The sequence below is a fragment of the Phaethon lepturus genome, unplaced genomic scaffold (genome assembly GCF_000687285.1).
Source record: "Phaethon lepturus isolate BGI_N335 unplaced genomic scaffold, ASM68728v1 scaffold8386, whole genome shotgun sequence".
Lineage (NCBI taxonomy): Eukaryota > Metazoa > Chordata > Aves > Phaethontiformes > Phaethontidae > Phaethon > Phaethon lepturus.
Genome location: NW_010545504.1, coordinates 1 through 18231, shown reverse-complemented (window position 1 = coordinate 18231; position 18231 = coordinate 1). Strand labels below are relative to the sequence as shown.

The 18231-nt window shown below is 36.8% G+C and overlaps 1 protein-coding gene across 2 annotated transcripts; it reads right to left on the bottom strand.

The window, feature by feature from the left end:
• Positions 1 to 414: 414 nt before the first annotated feature.
• On the bottom strand, positions 415 to 17878 carry HMGCR (3-hydroxy-3-methylglutaryl-CoA reductase). 2 transcript variants are annotated; one of them, XM_010288966.1, is made up of 20 exons: positions 17853 to 17878; positions 14937 to 15132; positions 14403 to 14514; positions 13794 to 13881; positions 13614 to 13698; positions 12025 to 12130; positions 9913 to 10019; positions 9368 to 9484; positions 8672 to 8823; positions 7549 to 7793; positions 7237 to 7409; positions 6586 to 6780; positions 5821 to 5979; positions 5508 to 5665; positions 4500 to 4605; positions 3496 to 3666; positions 1459 to 1599; positions 1198 to 1356; positions 735 to 889; positions 415 to 584 (listed from the first exon to the last, which is right to left on the bottom strand). In XM_010288966.1, the coding sequence occupies exons 1-20, from the start codon at positions 17876 to 17878 to the stop codon at positions 530 to 532; spliced, it is 2706 nt and encodes a 901-aa protein (XP_010287268.1). In that variant the 3' UTR covers positions 415 to 529. The 2 variants fall into 2 exon arrangements, with proteins under 2 accessions (XP_010287268.1, XP_010287269.1); XM_010288967.1 differs by lacking the exons at positions 5821 to 5979; positions 17853 to 17878 and having other exon boundaries at positions 14937 to 15126.
• Between the last annotated feature and the right edge of the window lie 353 nt (positions 17879 to 18231).

Sequence of the window (18231 nt, the reverse complement as noted above, 5' to 3'; positions counted from 1 at the left end):
AAGTTTTACATGTGAAAGAAATTAAACCTGGGATCTCATGGAAAGTGATTAGGCTTGCCACCAGTTGAAAAAACATGCTTGCCTAACCAGAAAATAAAAATGGCAAGGACCAGTGCATTCAAGCCAAGTTTAGACTAACTGTTTGGTTTTTTTTAAATATACAAAGCACATAATATCACTTTTCAGCTTGGTAGTTACCAGGAGCTTATTAGTCAAAATAATCTCAAACTGTAAAAACCCTTTAGAAAATTATGTGTAAAAGTAAGAATTCCAAAGCCATGTTCAAGACACCTGACAGGACTTCTTTCATTAAGTCATCTCTAACCACTGAAGAAGGTCAAAGGTGTAAGTAGTCTCACACAAGTCCATTGATCTCTCAGTTTATCTTGCACAGACATCACTGAGTTTAAGGTGATCTTCATTCTAAACTTCACAGATTTTGTTTCCTTTTTTTTTTTCTCCCCTCCCCACCTCCTGTGCACCTGGTCAGTTGCTAGAACAATTCTTCATTTCAAAGCCATTTTAGTATTCAAGCCTCTTTCTTAGTGCAGGTTCCCTGAAGATCTTGCAGATTTATTTTTGACCTAATAAAAACAGTAGGAATACTACGTTAGATAGTTAAAATGCTACACTGCTATTACATGTTGCAGTTATTGATGTAATTATTATTAAGTCTTGTGTCCTTGGAAGAAGGGAAAACAGCAGAGAAAGACACAAATTCTTGTACTTCTTACCTGTTGTGGATCATGTGGCTTTTGACTAGATGCCCCGCTGCAAGAGCTGCCATTAGTGACAATTCCCCTGCCATCACTGTAGCACAAACAATTTTAGCAAGCTGACGGGCATTTTCACCAGGGTTATCTTGGCTTGCGCCTTGAACCCCTAACATCTGGAGAGAAAAATATGCAATATTATGCTATGAAATCTCAGTAAATTTATGCTACATTTAGTATTCAAGTAAGTCTTTCCAAATTATATCCAGTCAGTTAGCTCCAAGTCTCTTTAATATTAAAAACCTTAAGCTTTAGAAACTAGATAAATGAAAACAATTCATTAGATAATTCTAAAATTTTCATGTCAAATCCACCAAGTTTCAAAAGGCCCTATTCCCACAACATGACTTGGACACAACATACACAATATGAAAGCCAGCTTTGATTTAAGAAGCTAAGTTGCTTTAAACTTTCTGGTTTATACCTGCAAACAGGCCTGCTGTGGGAGCAAGTTGGTGCCTCCGCCAACAGTTCCTATTTCTATAGAAGGCATTGTGCAGCTGATGTATAGGTCTTCATTGGTGGAACCAGTTCGCTCCATCAAAGTGATGCAATTAGAGCTGCCTACATTCTGCGCAGCATCCTTCAGATGAGGAAGGAGAAGCAAAACAAAAACAAAACACTAAGTGTTTGGTTAAGAATTACTGAACTGAAGAAAACCTGAACTGGTGTCAAACCAACCTACCTGACCACAGGCAATGTAGATGGCTGTCACAATGTTTGCTGCATGTGCATTGTAGCCACCTATGCTGCCAGCCATCGCAGAACCCACCAAATTTTTGTTTATATTGACTTCAACTATGTCTTCTGTAGTTGTCTTCAATACCTAGAGGAAGTGATACACTTTTACTACACCATTCCTTAGGCAGGAGTAGAAATACTCTATTTATAGTTAATAAGCCCTAGCTCCTTGTTTGCTTCCATATGGAATAGACTCAGTGACCGTCCTAGACACCTACGTTTATTTTTGTTCAAAAGGAGTCCTTCCAGATGCAGGCTGCATTGTCCAAGTAACAATGGAAAAGTCAGCGCGAAGGGTTTGGACTTGCATAGGCCTTTAAGAAAAGCTCACCCGCTACTTTCTCCATTTCAAATTCTCATTTATCTTCAGAATGAAACAAACAAAATCAGCTTGGCAGAAATATCCCATTACTGCACAGTGAACTGGCACATTTATGCTATACTGACTGTATTTTGAAACTTCACGCAAGAGATTTACGTGAATTTAGTGTAAAAATTATCAAAGTGAGCAAAAGAATGCTGTGAGCAAAATTTAAGATATTCCAGTGTAGCAGGAATAGCAACTGATAACAGAGATCTGCACAAAGTCTACAACACTGACAAAAATATTTAAGTTACACGTTAGAGTTCAATGTAAGTAAATGTAGTGATGTACATGGCTGGGGGTTGGGAAAACCATCCTGAATTTACCCCAAAAGTATCCATGTCCACTACCAAAGGATTGTCTCCCCATTACTACTCTGGAATGAAATCTTGGGGCTATAATAGATATTGCCACTGAATCAGCTATAAAAATGCAAACAATTTGAAAATTAGGAAACTACTAGGAAGCAAACCCAAAAGACTTTTACGTCAGTGTGTAAATCCAGCCTGCACACACACTTTGAATACTGTGTCCAACTCTGTAACCAGCATTTTAGAACTGAAGAAGATCTAGAGATAAGGATGTTCAAATACATGCTAGAATAAGTCCTTTTACTCATTCCTCATAGGGAAACTATTTGTTTTCAGTCTGAAAATGAGAATCGATGCAAAGGTGGAAAGGCTGTGTTAGAGCTACAAGATCCTGAGCAGTAAAGTGAAGATAAGCCTTAGGTATCTCTTCCAGTACAGAGCTAGGGCACCATGAAATGGAATCAACAACAAGGAGAAGGTAGCTCTCACAGAAGGTGTAGCTGCACTGCAGAATTCTGCCCAGAATACTAGTGCTAAAAGTTTACATAGTTTCACAAAAGGGACTCGACAAATTACCCAGCAAAAACAAACACACAAAAAACTCCATCAAATACAAAAGCACCAGTTCAAAAGTCTTGAACAAGTTGAAGGAAGACTATGCTGAATATGGTGTAGTTAAGTTCGTCCCTGGAATTTCTCTTGTGGCCAGTGCTGGCGATCAGGTAACTGGCAATGGATTTGGTCTGACACACATAGCCAATCTCCTGAGCTCAGGTGGAAGAGAATTTAAGACAGCTCTTAGAATCTAGGACAAGTCTATCAGGGGCTAGGACTGGCACCACTTTTAAAGGTTACCCTTTGTCGTGCAAAACCCTAAGGCAGCTTTCACTAATTAAGTGAAGCACTTAGTTTTCTGTGTAGCAGAAGGCAGATAAACTTTGAAGAGAATGCCAGGTTTGTGCGAGAGACAACAAATGATTGAAATGATCAAAAAGGTGAGATGTAATAACAGGTAAAACCCTATGTGTAAAAATCTGTCAAACTGTGGCATAATTTTCAAAGGTAAAAAAATCTTAATGCCTTCAACTAGATATGCATCATTAAATATATGCACATTATGTCAGAAGAGACAATGAAAGGAAAAAATATCTCCTGTCTCAGGAAAAATGCTTATCCTACATCAGTATCTGAAAATACATGTAGGAATTATTCTTACCTGGGAAACAACTTACAGTTATTATTTATGATGTAAGGTAAGTATCAGTTTTGTAGAACTATTTTTATTAACAAGAAAGCAGGCACTTACTTCCTTAACAACCTGGGCTGGAATTACTGCCTCGCAGACAACAGACTTCCCTCTTCCTTCTATCCAGTTTATAGCAGCAGGTTTTTTGTCTGTACAATAGTTACCACTAATAGCTATAACCTGGAGATCCAGAAACTCTTCATTCAACCTTGCCAGTGCTTTTTCAGTACCCTGTTAGAAGAGAAACAGTTAAAAGGCTGGTATATTGATTCTAATCAATATACTAAAGGCTAGTAGGTATGATTCTATATCCTTATGGTTGCAAAAACAAGCTACTCAGGGACTCTCTGGATACATTCGAGGTGCATGGGCATATGCTTACCATGCTGAAGATACAACATGAACGAAGTAAAACAATACAGGCATGAAATGAATTCATTTTGAATGCAGTGGAAGCAGCTTCTCTAAACTTGGAAACCAGACAAAAGGTCTGCTATATTTAGTACCTGTTTATGACCAGCCCAATTTATGTAATGGGTTCTGATAGACTTAAATTTTATATAGAACAGGCAGGGAGCATTAATCTCAAACAGCACAAGTCATCCCAACAATCCCTGGGCTGTATCACAAGTTCTTCCACATTTGCATAAAACCAAAACCGAACAAACAAACCTAGAGAACACACCTCTGCTGCCATTCATCAGACTCCTAATCCTTTATTTACACGGAGGTGATAAACGCAGCAACAGATTAATTACTGCTGGATAAAATCTTTGGCCCAAAGCAATACAGTAACCAGCTTACCTTCCGTATTATCAAGAATACTTTCTTTAAATAATAATAAGAAAAACCCCACAAAGTTACCTTTTTCTTTCATTGTTCTCATCCTATTCTTGTTTACACTTTACAAGGACAAACACTTTTATTCATAGCACTGCAAACAGCGATATGTCTTATCTTTCTGTCTTCACATGCCAGGTAGTCACAGATTGGTAGGATATAATTAATTTATTTTTATAAGAAAAACACATTTATTATGAAGACTTAAAGGGACTGGTCCTTACTTTTGAAATCATATTCATTCCCATAGCATCCCCTGTTCCAGACTGAAAACGGATGTAAAGGTTACGACCAGCCAAACTGATGAGAAGTTTTTGTAGGCGGGCAAACCTGAAAAAAAATTTAACTATTAATTACAATCCTCAAGGGAAAAGATTAAACTAGTTTTAAGTGACAAAATGACAGTAAATCATTAAAGATAGGGCTGTTCACTATGCTGTGTTCCTCCTCCCTCAGCATGGGGCGGGGGAAGAGAAAACCCACACTTTCAGCTACCATGCACATAATTCTCTCAAGTAAATACTTCAAAAATGCTCACTGTAAAGTGTTCACTGCCTTTTTATGCTTTCTATCCCTGGACTTCATGAAATAAAATATCCTGAAGTGCTAACAAATTTAATTAATTTGTGTTCCTTAAAACATCTGACTACTGGTAAAAATTAAAGAATTTCCGAAGGCCTTATTTTATGTCAGTTTTACAGTACTGCAAAAGCCATGCTATCTTCAACAACAGTGCAAGCTCCGCAAGTCAAACAAAAACTGGGAAATAGTGCATGAGTTGATTCTGGACGAAATAAACATATGTCGTCAGCCAACACTTTTTTATAAGAAACAAAACTTATAAGGAAATCTCTCTCTGAATCTTCCTAAAGAAAGCAGGTAATTGAAAAACCTCTAGGGCTTGAAAGAGACTTATTCTTAATACTGTTTTACATTTTTTAGCATTTCACAAATTAATTATTAACATCAGTAATACCACCTGAAAGGCTGTATTTCCTCTTTGAATTACTTTTTGCATAATAACTACTAAAATTCCAAATCAGCTTTTATGTTTATTACTAGCCTTGATACATAGCCAGAGTGACTTTTTTTCTCTTAGATTTAGACTACATAGGATAGCCAAAGTGAAGATCTCCTGTATTGCAGTATGCCAAAGAAAACAATTAGTAGATTTCTACCATCCATAGAAGTCTTGCATCACGAAATAAGGCTGCAGTAGCCGTTGTACTAACCTACTTGTGCTGTCAAAAGCTTCCTTCATTATTTTAAAGCCTTCAGGGCTTTCAAGCCAAACTTTGACTTCTGCAGCCTGGCAAGCAGTAGGCAGCCTTACAACAGGTCCTCGAGTCATCCCATCTGCCAGAATGCGGCTTCTTGCTCCTCCACCAAGCTAAAAAAAAAAAAACAAAATCAAAGTAAAAGGAAAACAAATTACTGAAAGTGAATTTTGAATTTCAGTTTTTACAAAGTCAAAAGCATGCCTTATATCACCCAAATATGCTTTAGAATATGGAAAGTTTTTCAAGCTAGTGGAACAATACTTACATATATTGCTCTGCATCCTCTATTTGTGCTTGCTACAAGACATCCTTCTGTTGTTGCCATTGGCACCTGAAACTCTTTGTTATCCAACAACAGTGGTCCTGCTACGCCTACAGGAATAGGCATATATCCAATCACATTTTCACAGCAAGCTCCCATAACCTTACAAAAATAGTACAAAAGGTATCAATAAGGTTACACTACAGTGGATGGTACAGCACGTTACATGTGACTGTAACTGCCTGTGACTACAACAAGGTATCTTCGGAAAAAAACCCACAACCCTACCCATAAAGCAGCCAATTCACATCTCAGAAATTTAGCAGCTACAGCTATCAACAGCTGATATTGTTCAAGTCAAGTATTTGGCAGATGTACTGAATGTTATTACGTTTAAACACTATTGGAAAAAACCCAATACTGCTAAAATGGAAGTTTATTTAAAATTAATTTAACTTAAGCTCAAGGTAGTATTATCATTCAGCTGAATTCAGGCTCAGTATTAGTAGAATTCTGCCTTTCTAAGATAAGGCAGCTGCATACTTTGGTAGGAAACATTCTCTGAGTAAGCTACAAAACTTACTCACCTCCCTAGGTTTAAAAACATCAACAGCAATAAAAGGTAGTGTCTTATGTTTGCCTTTTTCTTTTTCCCCACCCTTCTACATCAGTTTTGGCCAAGCTCATTGTTAATTCACATACATCACTTCCAGTATGTATACAGAAAATGGTTTTACAGTCAGTTTTGCTTGTCTGCCTTTTACTTACCAAAGAATAATTGTAGTTCCTATAAGGAAGATATTGCAAAGATGAAGGTTCAGGGAGTTTCTTAGATAACATCTGCCTACGAATGGACACACCTCGTTCCTGAGTTTCCATCAGGGTTTCCAGTTTGTATGCAGGAATATACTTAGCATTAACCAAGCTGATAACCTCAGCATCAGTAAGGAATTTTGCTCCTTTCTGAAAATGTAAAGGGTGGGGAGAGCAAGTATAGATTATCCTGGTGTAGATACTGTTAAATGTTTCCAAACGAGAAGGGTAACAACTTTACTTTGACATTATCAGAGTACATACAAAGGAACCAACTACCAATGTCAGGTTTTATAATAGGCCAGAACAGAATCAAAAACTTTTTACTCAGACACCCACTTCATATGTGTACATGATGAAGTGTCAATGACCTGGTATGTCATGGACAATGAAGCTGCTCCCCTCTCTCTGACTGACTGACGTGACTTATGAAAGGGTTTTGTTTTAGTCACGATCCCCCCGTAGAAATTATTGAAACCATATAATTTTCTGAAGAATGACATTACAATCAATAGGATCATTTAAAAGCTGGAAGATGAACTCTAAGAATTCTTAAATCAGGTGTTGCAACAAAGGTTAAAAAAGAAACCAGTTATTTTTCCATACCTCTGCATTTTCAAGTATACAAACACATTCCTCAATAGAACGTGGTTCTTTAGGTAACTCAATTTCTTCCTCTTTTCCATTAAGAGATGAAGAAGTTTCCACAGAGTTGCAACTGCCAACTACAAATGTGGCTTTGGTTGATGACTCTGGTAATACAGGTTTTATGACTTCGGCTGCGTCAAAACAATTAAAATGCACTTTGGTTTACAAAATTCTTGACTTTTGATTCCAAATACAACACGCTAATACAGATTTCACTATTTGTTCCAAACATTCAGGAATAGGTTCAGAGTTTAAAATGCTAAAAATTACCATTTTTGTCTTTGGGAACTAAAGCTTCTTCTACTGTGTTAGATTTCTGATTGTTTTTCAGAAGTCCCAATTGCTTCCTGCAACAATTGTCAGGGACCTTCTTCTGGACCATCATTGGAGATGTTATGGGATTCTTCAGTGAGAGTGTGGATTCAGTCTCTGCTTGCTCAAAGAAAATATATTTGACAGCAAGGAGAAGGGCTAATCCAAGAGTGATTACTTGTTCAATATCCATACTGGCCATTCTAAAATAGACAAATCAAAAAGTAAATAGACCATATATTCAATGTATTGTTCATAACAGCATTCTGACATCCCTTTGCTTTAGAATGGGTAATAGTTTCATCATAATTTATACAGTCACAGAAATTCCAGTCAAAAGACATCTTCTACCAGGACATTCAAGTATAGGTTAGAGTAGGGTAGAGAAATCACTCTCTGTATTAACAGCATCAGAGTTTTCAGATATCATTAAATAGTTACTAAATCTTTGCTAAAAAGCAGTCCCAGTGAGAGAAGGGACTGTAAAATATTCCCTACCTAACAGCTATATGAAATTGACTGAACGCCTATCTCACAACGATAAAGCAGAAAGTTCCAATTATCATCCTCTACCAATAATGACTACTATGATGCAAGCTGAACTGCTAAGAGGGGCGGGGAGGAAAACCCTGAAACAGACAGTTTTGAGTTTTCAGAAGTAATATGGGACCACAGGTGCTAACTTCAGTTGAGCTGAAGAAAAAGCAGTAGTGACATGGCTTTTGCACTTCCTACACTTATGTGTGAATGGTCAGAAGCTCTGAATAAATAGTTACTCTAGTGCAGTCAGAAGATTTATTTTCCAGTGTGCTCTGAAAGGTGTCAGTGCTTATGGGAAAAACAGTGGTTTTATGCATACAGTACAGTTGGCTCCTGATCATGTTCTCAAATACTTCAAAAAGATTGGAAACATGGCATAATATTGAAATATTTCTTATGAAATGTCATCTCTGGTTCCAAGAAATCCTAAAGTGGTCAAATCTGTAAGTTTACAAGCATTGTACCCTAGGACCGTAACTTGGCAGCACTGGAGAATACACCCTAATCAAGGAAACACACTTCTCTTTGTGAAGTCACCTACCGAGAAAGGTAGAACTGCCATAATGAAACATTAGGTTCAATTCTCTTTGGTGCGTTCTCATCCAATCCCACTGAATTTTCTACAGTACTGTTTTGAGCAGCTGGTTCTGCTATCCAACGACTGTGGGCATGAACAAGAACCAAACCCAGTGACTGTAATTAAAAACACAAAACAACAAAGTAAATATTTTTCAACTGTAACCAGGTATCTAACCAACCAAGATTGAGCATCTTTTTTTTTTTGTTTGGGTTTGGTTTTGTTTTGTTGGTTGTTCCCCCCTGCCCCTCCATCCCATGCCTCAAAAGTCCAAAGCTAAAGGTTGATTTTATACATCTCTTGTCAACACCCTTTTTGGCCTATTGTAACACTCATAGCTTTGAGCCTGTCCCACCATATCCTTCCTCTTGCTCAAGTAATAAGCAAAGGAAGCTGACGGTACCATAGGGGTAACAGAGCGGCAATTAGTACACATGAAAAAGCCCTGAGTCTTTGGCACAGAAATGGCATATGCAGGAAGACTTTAGGTGTAGATACAGCAGATGTTATTAAAGATTACCACAGTAAATGAGACTAATGGGATGCAGAATACAAGTCTATATAGAAAACAAAATACAAGTCTATAGAAAACAAAAGCCTGATTCATTGCACGAGGACACCTTACTACTGCATAACCACAGGTGAAGGAGAGCCACAAACCATTATAATTTTGACCCTCTGTGTTACAGGATTTGGTTTATTTTCTTCTTCTTCCAGAACACGAGCAAAATGGCTAAGCTGCCATATAGGGTGCCCTTCACGACTCTCTCTCGAAAGCTGCAAAGATAGCAAAATTTAACAGTAAGTCCTATTTAATACATATTATAAGAACCAACAACTGAGCCTCAACATTGTATTTTTATTCAATTATTAAGAAATTACCAGCAAAAGAGTTAGCCTACAATCTACTGTTTAGCCTACATGAGACTTTAAGTAGTGAAAAACCCTGGACAGCAAATCATTTACAATATAATTTGTTTACTCTGCTTTAGATCAGAGTAAACTATTGAGCGTGACTCATATACAGTGGCATTAACAAGTTACTGTCATCAGCTGAGCCACCATAACTCTTTTTGCACACTCAATCTGTTCACTTTGAAAGGAAGACAAACACACTGGTGTGCAACTCCATGAAGAAACGTATAGCCCACAAAAAGCACAGGGTCTGAATATGAAGCTTGATGTTGTCTTCAAGTTGGTCTTACCTCTAATACCAAGGACACACAAGCTGGAAAGAAGGTCATGAAGACAAAGTAGTTGGCAAGAACAGACATACAGCCAAAACAGCACAGAATTTCAAGCTGTCGTACACCTACGTAAAAAAAGACAACATTTTAAAAATTTCAATATGCAATGCTTTTTATATACTTGAAGTGTTGCGGAAATAAGAAAGAAACCATTAAGCTGACACTGCAAGTTCCTACACTACAGGAACTGTGTAGATTAATGAAAAACAAGCACATTAAGTCCTAGTCATCGTGTATTAGCTTATTCTAAGAACAATATGTATTTATGGTATGGTATTTACAAAAAACATTTAAAGTGTAATTCTAAATAAAAAGTAATTACAGTTCACCAAGACTTTGAAGCTTCACACTGAAAGCTTGAAACTCCTCACTTATTTAATCAAAGAACAATTAGCCAACATTATGTATTGAAATCCCTTCCTGAAAGGCGGCCAATTAAGTGTTCAGGCAATTACAAACAGGGTATACCCCACCCACTCTTTCACAAGCCTGGTATCCATATAAAGTCCATTAGCAATGTCACACGTATTACGGAACTGCCTTTGTAAAAATGAAAGAGCTAACAGTATAAATCATTTGAAAAGAAATCAAACTATATGCTACACCAAAATGATGGTTTTTTTCCTAGGCATAAACAGGAAAACAGCTTATTAATACACAATACCCTGAAAAGGTCCCAAACAATTTGAAAAGCAAGTGCTTTGAAAGATGCCATTAAGATATGCAAGATAGTTTAAAAAACTCACAGATATAAACCAACAGACAAAACCAAGCATTCAAACACAACCACAATGTAGTCCCAACTATGGAACTTAATTAATTTCTTTGTAAATCGATTTACATGTGAAAATCCTTTGCTTAGTACATTTAACTGTTCTCTTTTTAAGGAAAGAGAACTGCTACTGCACACAGAACTCACAAAAGTAAAAAGATGGGGTGGGGTTAAAAAAAAAACCCAACAAACCCCAACAGTAGAAGACTGGTTATTTTTAACTGAACTAGAATAACTTTCCTCACCTGGAGTAATTTTTAGAAATACTTGATTTTTGCAAGACTATCAAATAGGTGTGCATGTACTGAATGTGTAACTCATTTTTAAGAACACCCAAGAGAAAAGTTTAGCAGCTACTTTAAGATGTTAACAGGAATGACGGGAATGGTAGAAGGTCTTAGTTTCATAAAAGCAGCTGCACAGAAGTCCACTCCTACTGCACAATGCTCAAGGAAAACTGTTACCTGCATTTCAAACTTCCATTCAACATGTACATGTTATTCACATCTGCAGGAAACTAGTAATACAGGCTAACTAGGAAAGTAAATAAATAGATTAAGTCACTCCACTCTCATGGTGTCTTGGTTTAGCCCACCTCTGGACTAAACGCTAGCAATTCCTCTATTACCCTAACAAAGCCTCTCAGCTGAGAAAGGGAAATTGGGGAAAGAAAGGCAACTTCTGGGTTGAAATAGATTTAATAAAACAATAAAACTAATATAATACTAAAGCAATACAAAATACACAGAGTTATACTCAGTCCAGATAGTGGTCACGAGCTGCGCGCTCCCAGCAGTGAATGCCAGCTGGCAGGCACTGCAAGCAGCACAGCTCCAGCGCAGGAAGGGTAGGCCTCAGGAGCAAAGCAACAGGCGAGACCCTCCAGGGATGGCAGCTATTGAGAGAGCGCGCGCCGTTCCCAGCAGACTCCCCAGTTTATGGTGAGCGTGATGCTTACAGTATGGAGTACTTCTGTTGGCCAGCCTGGGTCAGCTGTCTTGGCCTCCATTCCTCCTAGCTTTAGTACCTGGCTATCTCAAATCACTGTGGAAACTCACATACCATGGCTGGCCATGAACTAAAACAAAGGATCTCATCAACTTTGTTCTCATAGTAACAGGTGCTGCAGTTTTCACAGAAATGCAGCTTTCCTGAACAGAAAACTGATTTTATGATTCCATCCTAGCAAAACCAGGAAACATGGGTAACACCTATTATTTGAAAATCTCTATATCCCAACATCTTTCAAGTAGTCTTTTTAACTGGGAAGATTTAGACCCTTGGACTGTATCGCTTACCTGACATAGTACCAACACCAATCACAAGACACTCCACAAGTGCATCCAGTGTAAACGTAGGGCCTAAAATTGCCATTCCACGTGAAATATTTTCTCTTACTTCATCCTGAAAAGAAAAATGTCTGTATATTAACATAAAGACAAAAATTAAATGAAGAGAGTACACATAACATGATTAGGGCATGATTAACAAATTGAGTAGTAGTACTACTAAGATAAGGCCTTATAAAACATATACTGAAAATGAACTATTACGAGTGAATACATTCTTTAATTGCTTTATTTCCCATGAGTTATTACACTTTGATAGCCTTTATTTACACAAGACTATTTAATTTTTATTAACTTCTCTACTTTTGGCCCATCAGTATTCTAAGCTCTTATAACACTGATAGGCACAGACTTCAATTACAGTACATTCAGAAGAATAGAATTTCTGCACTTTAAGACATAAAACAGGAACCAGTTACATCATGGCATTTCAAAAGTTCTCACAACAACACATCTGTACCTTAACTTTTATTATTTTATTATTTAACTCTCTAGACTCAGCTGACAGAAAAGAGGACCTAAAAGACACTAAAACTTTCCCTTGGCAGAAGTTATTTCTTCCAGAAGCCAGGCATAGCAAACTCTAGTGGGTCTGCTGCTGGGTTTCTTTTGGGGGTGGTTTTAGGGGGAGAGCAAGAGAAGCTATAAGGAAAACCTATTTGTGAAATACTTTCTTGAAAATTAATAAATAATTCTGTACTCACAACTACTATAAAATAATATAAAACACACTATAATAATATTGCATTTCTAGAGAATGTGCAATATACTCCAATATGCATTGCATTAACATATAATACAAAATATTTTTGTCACGATTAGTATGCTCAATTACTATGTACAGTATATATACTTTTATTTCAGAACTTAGAATATTAGGAAAAAACATTACAATGTACAACAAGCATGATGTCCTGTCAATCCCTCCTGTTAACACAGCACTTCCTGTGCTGTGTTAATTTCATTAGAGCATGAATGTTTCTGTCTACACATATGGTATGTTTGTTCTGCTAAGATTTTGTCTAGAAACACGCTTTCTCCAGTATCAGCACTGTAACATTAGATGACTCTTTATATACTGTTCCTGAGCCCTAGAAATCAACAATTTTCTACCAATACCTGTTCTAAGGAAGACTTTGGTCTAGGAACTCTAGCCTCCTTAACAGAGCTATAAGCATCGCCAGTTTCAAGTTCTGAACCTATAAAGTACCCATACATGCATTAATTTAGCTCACATGATTATGCACACTGATTTTACACTGTTATTATTCATGTGATCTGGATTGCAGACAAGAGAACACAGAATCGGGATAAAATCTGATCCTTCTTATCTATCACCAATACAGTATTCACCTGTATGTCTCTCCACCTGGATTATTCCTAGAATCATAGAAAAGTTTGGCTTGGAAGGGACTTTAACGAGCATCTAGTTCAAACCTCCCTGCCATGGGATAATGCTTATTTTTTAACATAAAATCTAAAAGCTCCACTACAAACCACCAAAAAAACAATCAACGAACAAAACCCAAACCCCCGACCTGTGAGTTGGAACTGAGCGCAAATTTGGCTAATGCACTTGCTCTTGACAGATCAATCAGAAGCAGGAAGAATGGTAATGCTTCACTGAAAAAAAGGAGGCACATGTTAAAATTAAAGGTTCATCGTACAGGAAAAGAAAAAGTCAAGCAAGAAATCCAGAGTAACAATTCATTACTTACTTTAAACCTGTCAGTTCTTTATCCAAGAAGTGAATTACCACTGTACTAAAGACAAAACTTGAGAAGATTGTGAAGAGGCCAGCAATACCTTTTAAAAAAAGATAGTTGGAATTTTTTTTTTTTTTATATTGGGAGGGGGAAAAAAAAACCAACCTAGACTTTTAGATCAATCATGAAGCAAACGACATTTCTCATCTCTCAGAGTGCATTAACAGCAGCTGAGATACAAACTGAAGTAGATGCTATTTTTATACGGATATTTAAATCTAAAATTCGTATTGCACTCGAATTAAGACTTTTAAGAAATGAAAGCCACGTTCTCATTTATTATCAGCAAAAATGAAAAAATATAGAGCCGTTTAAGCCAATTTAAGTGTTTCCCACAATACTTATTTCAGTAACTACATTTCCAAGGTTTATAAAATCCTACACAATCTCTCTTAGAAAAAGAATTGCACTTTGATCTATGCAGAATATTTGTTCTGCTATCTAGCAAATAATTAAAATGACTCTGTTATGTACACAACTATTAAATTTCTATTTATTATTGATTTGTATTAAACAAACAATTAAAATGCATACAGAAAACACAAAAATCAGATACAGTACCTAAAATGTATTTTGACCCAAGCCGCCTTAAGTTTTGAAACTGGAAATATATATAAAGGATTGCTATACAACGTGTGATTGTCAGGATGATGATGTCACTGCTCAGAACATCCTGTTTCAAATACAAAGCAATTTAGTTAGCTTTTACATTAAGTAGTAACTTGTTAAGTTTCAGGAATAAAAAAATCCAGTGTCAAGCTGCACTAAAAATTAAGTTTCAGAATAAAGTAAGTATCTGTCTGTCTAGTCTGTCTTAAAAACTTAAATAGTGCAAACAATATTCATATAAAATCCTTCTTCACTAGATACTGTGCAACTGAAAGTTAGATTTAATTAAAACCTTCTGTAGCGCATCACTGCTTGTATACAGCTTTAATATCCCCAATGGGAAAAGAGGGCAATAAAGAAGTTTCTACAGAAGCCAGTTTCCTCCTAATATATCACAACCTGATCTTATTCTACTTATTTCTTACCTAGAAAACCCTGGATCTACTGATTAACAGTAAGTACTAGAACATGAATTTAAATCCTTACTTCTTCAAGTTTGGGGCACTCATAATTCCAGCCACAGATCTTATCATTCCCAGTGAACATCTTCATGGACATCATACAAATGGTGAGAGTCACTGTTCCCACAATGACTTCCCATGGATGAGAGGCTACAAAAAGGCCATGCATTCGAAAGAATCTGGACAACATTTTCAAGACTGTTTTTCTATATTTAGTGAACCTGCAACAAAAGAATATTTCATATAAGCAAGTATGAGACTCAGGGGAAAAAAGTTAGATATCTATAAATTTCTCCCAGTCATCCCTCAGGAGAAAAATCCAAAACCAGTTAAAGTAACAGATGAGTGAGGAAACTATTCTTCACCTTTCAATGGTGAAAACCTTTCCATGTAAAAACACATTTATTTCTAATTTCCTGAAATATAATATGATCTGCTCATGCCCCCGCCATTTTTTTTTTTTAATACACATCACCTTTGTTTCTTCAAGGTCTTACTAATAAGTCTCCACCACTCTCACAACATCTTTTATCTTCCTGCCACACAATTTTGATACCACTTCGATTGACTCCAGCTTCTTGTTTTTACTACCTACATAAGCACTCTCTAAATTCTTTGCTTCTTTCTACTTACTATTCCTATAAAATATATCGATTAACTTTATTTTAACTATATAAATTACCAACTAACCATTGTTGGTAATGCTCAACTTCAACATCAGGAATTGCATGGTTATCTTCCTCTGACTGTGTCTTCTCTACTTTCTGCTCAACATTCTTCAGTGATTCAAGTTGATCACATTCAAAACAGTTCCTTCATCTCAAGCATATGAGTCCTTCTCATACATGGTATTCTGTGACAGTTCTCCTATACCCATAACTAATTCCCAGGTTACTGATGCATTTCATCATTCCCTTTGCTTTCAACAGATAAAAAACATTCAACAGAAACTCGCCCATCTCTCTTTCACATAACTGAGAACATGGATCTTCTATACATCCTTCAGTTACAAAACCAACATCCTAGTCTGTCTGCTCTCTGTTGTACCTTTAGACAAGTTCAACATGGATGCTTTCTTGTATTTTACAGCATAGAAACAGAACAACATAAAATTCTTAAATACATTAGTACTGGGATTTTGCTTTTCTGATTGCACAAAATGAACAGTTTATAAAACTCTGATGAATGTTAACTATGTAACTATACTGCAAAGTTCAAAAGATGCTTAAATAGTAGCCTGGCTAACAGAGATAATCTATAATTCAGTATTTACATGTACAAACCTAGCACTGTAAAGATTTCCATAGAGGATTGAGGGCTCTTACACACTGTCACTTCAAAGTGGATAAAAAAATCCCTTCATGTTGCCTTCACAGTAACAATCCATCCATCAGGCTTCTGAGAAGACAGTCTTCCTAGTACTATTTTTCTCGCTTGGCCATCAAAAATGAAGCCATCATTCAATAGAGAAAACAACAGACAGGGCCAATCTATCTGCTTAGTGTTTCTGAAAACACCAGAATCCTCTTGGTTTCCTACCAATGCCATTCTCAATCATATGAGCACCAACAGCACCAATTTATTTTTCTTTAACTTTCCACAGTGAGGGTGTGGCAGGATTTTCGTGGCTTATGGAACCAAATGCGGAAAAAATCATTGAGAGGTCTGTCTTCCTTATGAACAAATTATTTCATTTCCTGACAGAAAGCTTTTTTAAAAACAAACAAACAAAACCCCACACAACAAAACCACTCCTTTTAAAGTCAACATTATCCTTTGTTTTCCCCTGTGTAATATAATCTATGTACTGTTTTTCAAATTTATCTTCTTGCAAAACTGTTCCAAAGTGGCATTACAGTTTTTCCTCAGCAGAATGGAAAGTATATTTTAATGAGGAAAACAAAAATAAGATGTAGCCAGTGAAATATCCTAGTGCCAAAGATTTCAAAACAATGCAAAAGATAGAAAAGGCATAGCAATAACCTGTGTATAAATACATTTGAACAACACAATGTTCCAGGAAAATTAGGATTAGTACTTACTACATGAATATACAGAGTCCTACCAGTCCTAAAATTAGTAATACAACTCCTAAATTCTTACAGTTGGAATTACTATCTAGGAAATGAACAAGTTGTTAGTAGAGCTAGATTCAAAGACTTCAAAATCCTTCTTCACTTATTATATTTCACATATCTAAGCAAAACTAGTAAGTGTAAAATAGTTTCAGATAAATAAATTTGAGAAAATGCATTAATTTGATTAAGAAAATAATTATCCATTGTGTCTATTATTAGACAATGCTTTATCATTAACTGCTGCTATGAAATACAGGATGCCTCATCGCTGATCTTGGGTTTAACTGAGTAGCAATAACTCCTAATCTGAAAGGATTCTTTAAAGCCTTCATGCTTATTTAACCTGCCTGAAGTTCATGGGGTTTTCTCCTATGCTGGTGACATTTCTAGAAAAATACTGGTGAAGATTTCATACAATGATTCTGCATTACTAAGTGCTGTAAAAAAAAATTTAATTGCATATGATCAGTTCATATTTCTGTTTACAGTATTTGTATAGTTACACTGGCTCATAGCTTGAAATTAGCAAGACATAACCTTAAATATAAAGGTAAAATTTATCATTAATATAATTTTGTTAAATTTCAAAGTGGTGGTTCAAAAGGGATTCTTTATAAAACCTTTCTATTTCCTGCTTGCTTTTGTTCCAATAAAAAATGTCCAAGGAACTATATGGTAAAGCAATTCATTCTGCAAATCAAAACAAAATATAAACAAAAACAGCTGCAACCCCTTCAAAAACTTAACTAGAGTGCAAAAAGCAAACCAGACTGGTTGTATGTGATGCTTTAGAGCATTAATCTGCCACGTAACTATGACTATTTGCTTCAATACCTAAGGCTTGTCACACAGCTCTCACTAGCCTCAGAGCAGTCATCTGCAACACCATCTACCGGATCAGCACAAATTTCCCATCTCTTGCTGGCTGACTCGGCAATAGCTACAGTATTATAAAGGCACTGAGTGGCAAAAATAACTGAGCTAAAACCTGTGCAGAGCTCACCTGAAAAAGCATATGACACCACACAGACCTTGCCAAATTGTCAGGTAGCGGTTTTTGTTTTCAGAAAGGAAACCACCTTCTCGCAGGCCCGTCACTGCGGCCCCTCAAGCCCCATGCGAAAGGCTGGGGGCACAACCCTCCGGCGTGACCTGGGCTAGGCCGGCCCGTAGCCCTCTGGAAGCCGGCAGGGGGAAAGCCCGGTTTCTCCCCGCAGCCGCAGAGCCCCCGCGCGTTGGCGG